Consider the following 9946-nt stretch of genomic DNA (forward strand, 5'->3'; position numbering starts at 1 on the left):
AAGGCGTAAATCCGTTCCCTTCTTTTAAGATGCTTGAAAGTAAGTGGAAAATGCATGTTATGACGGAGTAATGGATGTCAAGTCAGGAGTGTGAGTCAACAAGCCAATCTGGCCAAATAAATGTTAATTAACATGGATGCTGCCGTCGGAGTGCACTGATGGCATAATGGGCTGATATTTTCAATGAGTGGGAGAGGGATGAATAGAATGACGTGCGAATCGGTGCGCCTGAAAATGCTGCTTTGTGACAAATGAGTCCACATTAGACATCTGTATTCATAGGTTCTGGTGAATAACTCTTACTTGTACTGTAAGCAAACCATTCAATGTTCTCTGCAAGTTGCATCAATACAACAGCATATCTCTTATAGAAAGAGGCAGGGTTTCGATCCTGACACATCCAAATGCAATGTAGCCAATGAAGAAATACAATTATATCCCTTGAAAAGCTGTGATCGGAGCATGATACATTAACAGTATGTAAATGAGCTCATCTATATTTTTGACATATTGCCCTTTTAAGTAAAATGAAAATATGTAATATAAAATATAGGGGAGATTGGAGTTAGTTGTATCACCGTTTATACTTTTATATATTTCTTGGAATCAATACATCTTATATAAACTAAATGTAGACCAGATGAAAGACCAAAGGCTTAGGTATATTTTTTGTATTCATGTCATTTTCATACTTTGTGTCAGTGCATTTATAAGTTATAAGCTACCAAATAGAAGGAGTGAACATGTGGCATGTTGCCCCACTAATGGGTAAGTTGTCACACTATATGGAGTAAGATGTCACACATTTTGCAACTAATAAAACAAGGACAAAATTATCCTTGTTTTCCTGTTTTTTGTTGGTTTTTATCATTGATCTTGAAAATTTACACAGTCATTAAGCAAACATCAAATATTATTAAATAGATTAAAGTCCTTAAGAATTGCTGGCATGTAGGTCATGGCTCTCAGCTTCAAATACCTGTTTTGCTGGAAGTTTGCTGGAAATTTTAGATTAAATTGAATTTTACAAAAATAAAGCATTTTGGTTATTGGATGGATGGTTCATCGTGAAACTTATATAAATATATAAATACTGTAGTTCCAACAACTAAAAAATCTATTTTTAAAGAATGAAAATTAATTTCCTCACTATTCAGACTCTTCATCTGAAGAACAATTCTGTCATACGTAAACAGAGTTGCCAGAAGTGCATTTTTCATTGGCCCGTTCTTTGCATATGTGACAACAAACCCCAAAATGACAAGTTGCCCCAAACTGCCCTGTTGGCTCATACTTGCTCTAGTTTAAAGTTAGCTTAAAAAAGAGCAGTGACTGAGGCATGACAAAATGCCTGAATCTCTTCTATAACAAGTCCACATGATTTGCTGCTAGAATTTGTCCATGTACGACACCTGTTTCAAAATATATGAAGTTGAAATATTTTACTTTGGGTTGTGAAAAACAGATAACTGGCATTCATCTCAGCTCACAATGTGCTATTCTCTTCTCAAACAGTACACAGCCCCTGATCATTTATACAAAGAAAAATAGTTTTCCAGTTTTTTGTTGCGCCCCCTGGTGGAGAAGAAAATTACAATGTGACAACTTACCCGTGATACAACTAGCCTCGGTCTCCCTTTGATGGGTGTCAAATATTTGTCAGTTTCCCATTGGAGTTTTTGTTATCGTGCAAGTTGATGTCTTGTCACACTGGATGTTTTGTTCTGGTGCTTATTGATTGTTTGAATGGATAGGGGCAAGTATCAAAAGTTCAAGTGGTACCTCTGTCAATCTTCGGAGACTAATTGCTACACCACCCACAAAACTGAAACTGTGCTCATTAATCAGAGGTGGTTAAAGGATAAACCCTCAGTCTTGGGATATGACTTTGACAAACTTCGGAGTCCTCAACCTCAACATTGAAGGAATGTCTGCAGCAAATTTTTATTTTGACATCTTGTTGCACGCAGTTTGGCGGTGGGAGATGTTTCAATTGTGCAGGGATCTTACTTGGTCAATTCCACATTGTCATCGTGTCGTGTCTTAGCTGTAATCAATTTAGCACTTCGCTTGCATGTACTAAATATGATGTGGTCAGCTAACTCTGATGAATAGGCTCTCTCAGTCACAAGTCATGTGAAACTACTGTCAAACATCAAAGCATCAAATGTCAGCAAGCTACCCGACAGGATTCCAACCCAAAAATCTGATTGGTCGGACGATTGGCACGAAAGCACTGAGATGCTTAAGATGTAGTTTCTGTAGTTTAAGATAGTTCTATGTCAAACTAATAAAAGAGAAGAGCATTACAAATAATATAAGTTAGTATTGGAATATTGAGGTAAGAGATCAAGTGGGCTCACTTTTCTCAAATCTCTTCACAAGAGGGCTTTTGGGCAACCAAGAATTCTCCCTGCAGGGCATTCAAAAGAATTCAAGTTTAAGGCACTTCCACGTTGGCCTCATTTTCAAACCCGAAAGCTATGTTTAGTTATTTATACCATCTATGAATAAATCACAAAATGCCTCACATGCTTTTACATAAGAAATAAATTGACCACAAAATATCATTCTGGGGCTTACCTGGTCCCATGGACAGACGATCCCACCGGAAAACATAAAAAGGTAACCCATAGTAAGCAAGCAGGCCCAGATGACAAGGGAGAACACCCGGAGAAGCTTCTTGAAAATGGATTCAATGCAGACCAAAACAAATACAGCCAGGAAGATCGCCAACGCTGTGGGCACTGTGATTACAAAGGCCACATGGTCCTCAACGTTCTGGAACAGAAATGACAAGAATTTGAAAACGAGACCTTTGCTGACTCTTAGTGTCTTGAATCAATGGTGACGTTTTTATGAATTCATATAGAAAATAATTTAAATGGCAGAACCACTCATTTGGATCAAATGCAAAGTTTTTTTTAAGTAAACATAAAAGTAAAATAGTACAACAACATTTTATTATTGTAGTAAGCTGCTACTTGTGTCGATATGGCAGGATATGTTGCTTAATTAGGAAATACAAATATTAAACCAAAATTATAAGATGAAAGTCAACGCAATAAGCACTCATTAAAATTATATTTTAGTTCCACATGTGATTTTTACTTCAAAAAAAGACTATGGAGGGTTGTCAAAGACTGTCTCGACTGCCCGGATGTGGCTCGCGAGCTGTAATTCTGCCTTAACTCTTGTTGTAGAAAAGTTGTTTTAATTTACTTTATACTTTCTTAAAAAAAAAAAAAGTTGTGTCAAACAGGTTTCGGACCAACTTTTTGGGGTTATCTATTAAACCCCCGAATTTGGGTTATATATGACACAAAAGACATTTTTGGGATTGGGCTGGTTTGTACAAAAAAACACATTTTTGTGGGTTGTTTCGTGGGTTATTTATTTGACCCAACTTGTTGGATCAAATGGATAATCAAAAACGTAGTCAGCCTCCTTTTGACCCAATTTGGGGTATTTGACCTAAGTTGTTTTTAAAAACACAATGTTATCAATAAAATAAATAAATAAACAAACAAACAAATAAATAAAAAAGGCCTGTCTAGGTGTATATACACATTGTTTGTACAGTGTCTAAAATTCTAACAATCTTAATGATAATTAAATTTAGTTTGAGACAGGCATAAAGAAAACAGCATTTAAAAGTAGAAAATTGAAAGATCTTAAGGCCACATGAGACAGCCAGAGTGCAAAGCCTTCTAGGTCCTCTCTTCAATTTTCCGAGTACGTAAGCCGACAAGCAGGTGGGTGTGAGTCACCCTCCGAGGCACCAAATAGCCCTTCAATGAAATGTTTCAGTACTTTAATCTGATTTGCTAAATGCTATCTATGTCACCTAATGCCATGAAATAAAACACCTTTTACTTTGACCTCTGCAGACACAATCTTTACAAAATGTATGTACAAAATATTTTTACTTATGAAGGCAAAATGAGGCTAAATAAGTATTTACACTAACCTTACCTAAAATATATTGTATTAGGCATATTAAATTAATTACCTTTCAACAGACAGTATTATTTTATTTTTTTGGTACAATTTTGTCATGACTATGGATTTTTTTTCAAAATGTACATTACATTTTCACACAATTTGCTGAACATGGTTGTGGTCTCATGCAGTAGAATCAGATGCTTTACCTATATATTCATCTAATTTGGATGTATCAAACTTAGGGTGCAAAGACATCTTTAAAAAAAAGTTTATGAATAACAGAACTGTATTAATGCATATTGTAAATCAGCTATATATGGACTTTTTTGATCAAACTTTTTTAATGGAGGGATGTCACGTAAGAATATACAGTGCATCCATTATGGATTTGAAGCTGCATTTCTGTTTCTGAGATACACTTAGATATGAAAGTTCTTATAAAAATTGCAGGACTTTTTTTCCAAGGTGACTATAAAAGGACGTCATAGTGGAGTGAGAAGGCTTGGTGGTGGGAACCACATGTCCCACTCACAGCTCATTTTTTGCTTCTTCTTTGCTAGAGTGGCACTGGGTGACACTGACAACGACTTAAAGGGATATTGATCATTGCGGCCGCATTTATATGTAGAGACACACTAGTCGAAGAAACAATATTGGCTCCTTTAATCCAGGCTGGGTGTTGATCCTTACTTTACATTTTCTGTTTGGAAGGACATGCATTTTGCTGACATCTGAGAAGTCCGTAATCTCTAGAGAGCCTGTATACACCGTACATGAGGAAATGCTTGAGGTTATTTATTCTTCGTGAGGAAATCAAAACCTATTTGCAGGTTCAGTTAGGACTGCAAAACCTCTTATGTGAATGGCACTAGTGTAATATAATTCAGAATGGAACCAAACCAACATTTTGGGGAAAAGCCACCGCCATTCGTGATCTTGTGTGTTTGCCTTTTTTTACTTTTTTTGTGTCATGTATAAAGATCAATCCTCAACAAGGGGTGAAAAAGAATGCTAGAAGAGAAGAATTTGAACTTTGAACTTAAGATGCCTGCCTTAAAGCAACACTAAGGAACTTTCAGTTTACGCCATATGGACAAACGCGGTAAATTACCGTAAGAGGTTCCACTACAGAATTAATATTTTACATGTCATCGCATATACTTTCATCTCTTAGCTTTTCCATCTGTTACAAAGCATTTAGGGTTTTCCTCCACTCCCTCCGCCCCCATCTACCCTCCGTCTTTCCCCACGTAAGCAGGCAATGCAGTGGGACAGGAGAGGATGCGTGTGGTTACAGAGAGAGTCGGTCTCGCCCCAGAGCTGAGCTCCAAAACAGAACAGGATTTAGGTCAGCCAGCTCGCAGGAAGGGGAGGCGGCGTTAGGATACAAATGAAAGAGAGACAGAAATATGAGGAGGTTAAAGATGACAGAAGCACAGAATGGCCAGAAATAGAGGATGGAGAATGAAATGAGGGTGGAGCTAAAGGTCACGCCAATCTAGCACCGAGCCAGAGCAAAAAGGCAGGATGTAGGGCAGGAAGGCTCAAGATGCTTGTGCGCTCTCGGGCCAGAAATCCATTGTTCGCAGAATTTCTGTGCGTTGTATTTATTTAACAAATTTCAGTCGTGCAACTTCCTTGTTAGCATTAAAACTTCAGCCTCTACTTAATTTACAAAAGCAACAGCATTTTAACAGTAGATTCATATGCAATGCTAGCGTCGTCAGACACATTAGTCCACATACCAATTGTGGCTGAAGTGCTGAGTCAGACAATTCCCCCCATGGGCAAAACCACAAGCCTATTAATGACCATTTACAAACATCTGAAGAAATGTTGTTAAAAAGCATTCACCCATCATTCCCTATATTGTTTGTGTTTGATTGATTTTGCCGCTTATCAGTAGGCACTTTGCTGACTAATCACACATACGGTAATTGATGAGGTTGGTGTTATTTGCAGACCATCAGGAATGGAAATTGCTGATGTCAACATCTGCATTTGGCAAACCATGCAAATCATTTCCCCATACTTGATTTAGCGCTTGGATGATGTTTGGTATGTTTAGATATTATGCAAATCTGCAATTCTCAGTGGCAGTGCTATGAGGCCCTTTTACCGTATTAGAATAATCCCTCCATCAGTGCAGATCCATCAGGGATAGACTAGGAGAGGCTCTCAATTGGTAAAATATGTTAAATGATGAGATTAGGCTTCCTTTAAAAGCACTGTGGTGCATATAAACAATATGTTGCCCATTGGTCATTTGCTAAATGTCATTTTAAAGCGATTTGATGTCACTTAAGTGAAAGACAAAATGAGCAAAAATCCAAGAAACAAATCTACCTAAAGTTGTTTTATATTTTAAAGGGTTAGTCAAGTCAAACATTTTCTTTACAATGTTATATGAGCCCCCACTCGTCTAATAAGCATCAAAATGCACCCGTTTTTTTCCATCTCAGGTACAGACTTAAATATAAATGAACTGTCAATGCCGCTTATTTGCCATTGGGAGAAGTGAAGCCACTGGCGTCTGGCGGCCATTTTTTACGTTGCCATTTACTATTTATTATTATTATATATTATAATTATTATATTATTATTTTATTATTTTCTGCCTCTATGGCAGAAATTCCACTGTGTATGACATATAGTTGTACCATAAGTCTGGGAGAAGCACTACATGTATATTTCATTGCTAAAAAAATGACTTTTAATTTTCTCATTAAGTATATCGCCGGGTGCTACTCAAAGATTGGTCTGCATCATGTTGTCAGAGCCATCAACAATCAAGTGAAAGTAAAACCAATCGCAGCGAAATGTAAACCTAACCTCTGTCAGTCACAATTCACAATATTGAGATCATATACTCTGAATGGTCAATGCAAACTGAAGTTGTCTCTTTGCGAGGATCTCATTACTCCACACAGGGATCCTAGCATAAAACATACGCTGATACCAGCGTTTTCAGCAAAAAATAAATAAAAAATAACAGTAGTTGTCAGTAAAAGTGGCAATGCAAGATGGCTACCCTCTGGCTTCTTGCTTAGCACTCAGGCTGGCCAATCACGGCCAATCATGTGACATTCGCAAGCTGTTTCCTGAGGCCAGAGCAACTATGAAGCCATTTGTAATCCACAGCAAGTGGCAAAATGGCCACCACCTGAGATTGATTAAAAAGAGGTAGATTTTTATAATTATAATTATAATAATATTATTCAGACTGCTAAATTTAGACTACTGGGGACATATGTATGAGGACGTATTAGGGTGACCTATAATTTATTTATTATTTTCAGAGGGGGTAATATTCTGAAGTGGCGAATTTGTGAGAAAAAAAACTCAGAAACTTACGACAAATACACGTAGCATAGCTATAGCCTAACGTGAGGATTTGTTGGTGGTTAATGGAACACTGTTTATAAAATCAAAAGGCAGGATGGAGATGGGTTTTATTCATTCTTTACTCGTCATACACGGCAGCTAGAGCGACAACACTTCCTGATCCCAAATCAGCTGACTAACACTAACCAATCAGATGCTAGCATACTTTAGGTAAATGCAAGTAAATGACAGAGAGCAGCAGATTCGACACATCAACTTAGCTACTTGTATAAAATAAAAAATAAAATGTATGAATGTGTAAATAATAATTCTGGAAAAATAAATGTACAATATACATTTTAACAAATTAACTTAACTGCTCTATCCTCAGGTTGCGGACCTTCGCAAAGCAAGGTGTCTTCGTCGCTGGCAGTACCCAACACTTCAAAGTGTGAATCCTTAACATGAATTCTCTTTATTTGAAAACCCGACCGAAAAATATTGGCACAAACATCCGAGTAGTATGCTACATATATTTCTGGTAAGTTTCTGAGTTTTTTTTCTCGAAAATTTGCCACTTTATATTGTGGGGGGTTTTCTTGCAATATTAACCCCTCTCTAAAAAATATATATATTTATACGTGGCCCTAAAATGCCTAATCTAAAAAAATATATATATATATTTTTTAATCTTCCCCTTTAGTGGTTGTTTTTTGTGTTGATTCATGTTGTAGCAACTATCCTACGTATGATCAATGAGCCTGAATTTCATATTCCGTGAAAACAGACAAAATACTTGAAAGCTTTAGACTTTGTACAGTGTCCTTTTTTATTTCCCAGAGGGTCTTTGCTCCCTCGCTGCATTGAATTTGTCAGCCTTTCCGAGCAGAGATAACCGTGTCAAAATACTGAGGGCTCGAAATCACTTCTTCTTTCTGAAGTTCAGTCAACTGTGAGCTCAAACAATAACCAAACCCGTTATCCCCCCCCTCACTTTGATCTAACCCTTTCTTCACATTAGTGCTGCCATGTAGACTACATGCAGGGGATGTGCGTTTGTATAAGCTTTTTGGCATGTGTGTGCAGGCTGCGAGCAGCTGGGAGCTGATTTTGTGTTTTTGTGACGTGTGTTCTTTTTGCTAGCCTTTGCGTGTGAAGATTCTCCCATCAACATAGTTCAAACTTTGTAGGAATGCCCAAAATATACAACATATTTATACTGTTGTTAAGCCGAATTGAAAGTGATGACTTTACATATGTTTTATCTAGAGCTGTCAAACTATCACATTTTTAATCGGATTAATCACATATTAGTATTTTGATTAATCGCGATTAATTACTTAATAAAAAAGGTTTTTTTATCAATATTTTTCCCCCGCCAAATTTGAAGAGCACCGGCTATGTGTTAATTCTTTTGACATTTAATGTTATGAGGACGCCACTGCACACGCTCATCCTCCTCTTTTTCTCATCAATTAATTACTTGCATAATTTAAAATGAGGAAAAAAATGACCCCAATATTTTGACATGAACAAATATTCTAAATGTCATACGCAAACATATATTAAATGCTTTACTTGAATGCATGTAATTATGTTTATTGCTCAAACAACCTGTGCTACCTTAAACGTAGCCATCCGCTTGTCACACTAAAGGATAATCTATGGTCAAAGTGAGATTAATCTGCGTTAATTCATGATTAATGCCATGTTTTTTTTATGATTAATGAATCAATTAATGTTTTAACTTTGACAGCACTAGTTTGATTACATTTGCATAATATATGCGTAACTGTAGAACTTACCAGTCCTGATGCAAAGAACACAGTCAGCAGAGCCAGGCATGCTCCCATCACTATGAGCAGCAAGAACACAATCAGTGGATGCTGCTGGCTCATACAGTAGTACGACTCATACAACCAGTCCTGGGATCTGCTCCTCCTCCCCTGACCTCCCTTATCCTCCTCACCAGACTCCCCAGCCTGGTCCAGGAGGTACCGCTTCCTCCTTATTGCCTCCTGCCACATGGATCTTGGAGCCGAAAAGGGAGAAGTGTCAGAGAAACCGGAGGAGGCGTTGACGTCCGAGGTAATAGTTTCCACTACAGATGAGGGACAGTTGCCGTGTTCTACTTTCCTCCTGCTGCTGCTGCTGCTCCTCTTGGGGATCCTGTTGTGGGTGCTCCTGATGTCCTGTGGAACCTGGGGGACCTGACCACCCCCCTCCCTTCTTAATTCCTTCAGGCTGATACAAGTGAAAGGTGGCTCTGAGTCAGAGGTACCGTGCGCTGGCCGAAGAGGTGGCAAGAACGCGCCAAGGTTTGAGCGCAGCATCCTCCTCTGCCTCCTCCTGCCAACATGTTGGAGCGGGAAGTGAAGGGAGAGCCGAGACTGAGTGCTCTTTAGAGTCAGAGGGAGAAAGTGGGAGGGAAATGAAGGCTAAGGGGAGGGGGAGAGGAACTAATGGGGGAGGGAGGAAGTTGAATAAGGTACAGCAGCAGAAAGGAAAGCGAAAGAAAACATCATGATGACTACCTCTGTTAAAATTGTTAACTGACCATCGCAGTTATCAGATTTGGATTAAACTTTTCAAAGGGGTAAGGCCTGGCCCAGTTCTGATAAAGGTTGCAAGAATAAGATCTTGTACACATTTCCCTTTTTCATGAATGAATAGAGGA

At 38.1% G+C, this 9946-nt stretch overlaps 1 protein-coding gene across 2 annotated transcripts in view; it reads right to left on the reverse strand.

The window, feature by feature from the left end:
- Window positions 1-9623, reverse strand: part of adcy2a (adenylate cyclase 2a) — a 52340-nt gene extending 42717 nt beyond the window's left edge. For both annotated transcript variants that reach the window (XM_086079428.1, XM_086079429.1), the window contains exons 1-2: window positions 9075-9623; window positions 2584-2781 (exon numbers count right to left, since the gene is read on the reverse strand). In XM_086079428.1, coding sequence (XP_085935554.1) covers window positions 2584-2781; window positions 9075-9602 — 726 coding nt within the window. In that variant the 5' untranslated portion in view covers window positions 9603-9623. The remainder of the gene's footprint in view (window positions 1-2583; window positions 2782-9074) is intronic.
- Between the last annotated feature and the right edge of the window lie 323 nt (window positions 9624-9946).

Source organism: Leptonotus elevatus, chromosome 6 (genome assembly GCF_054856555.1).
Source record: "Leptonotus elevatus isolate MCC_2025b chromosome 6, RoL_Lele_1.0, whole genome shotgun sequence".
Classification (NCBI taxonomy): domain Eukaryota; kingdom Metazoa; phylum Chordata; class Actinopteri; order Syngnathiformes; family Syngnathidae; genus Leptonotus; species Leptonotus elevatus.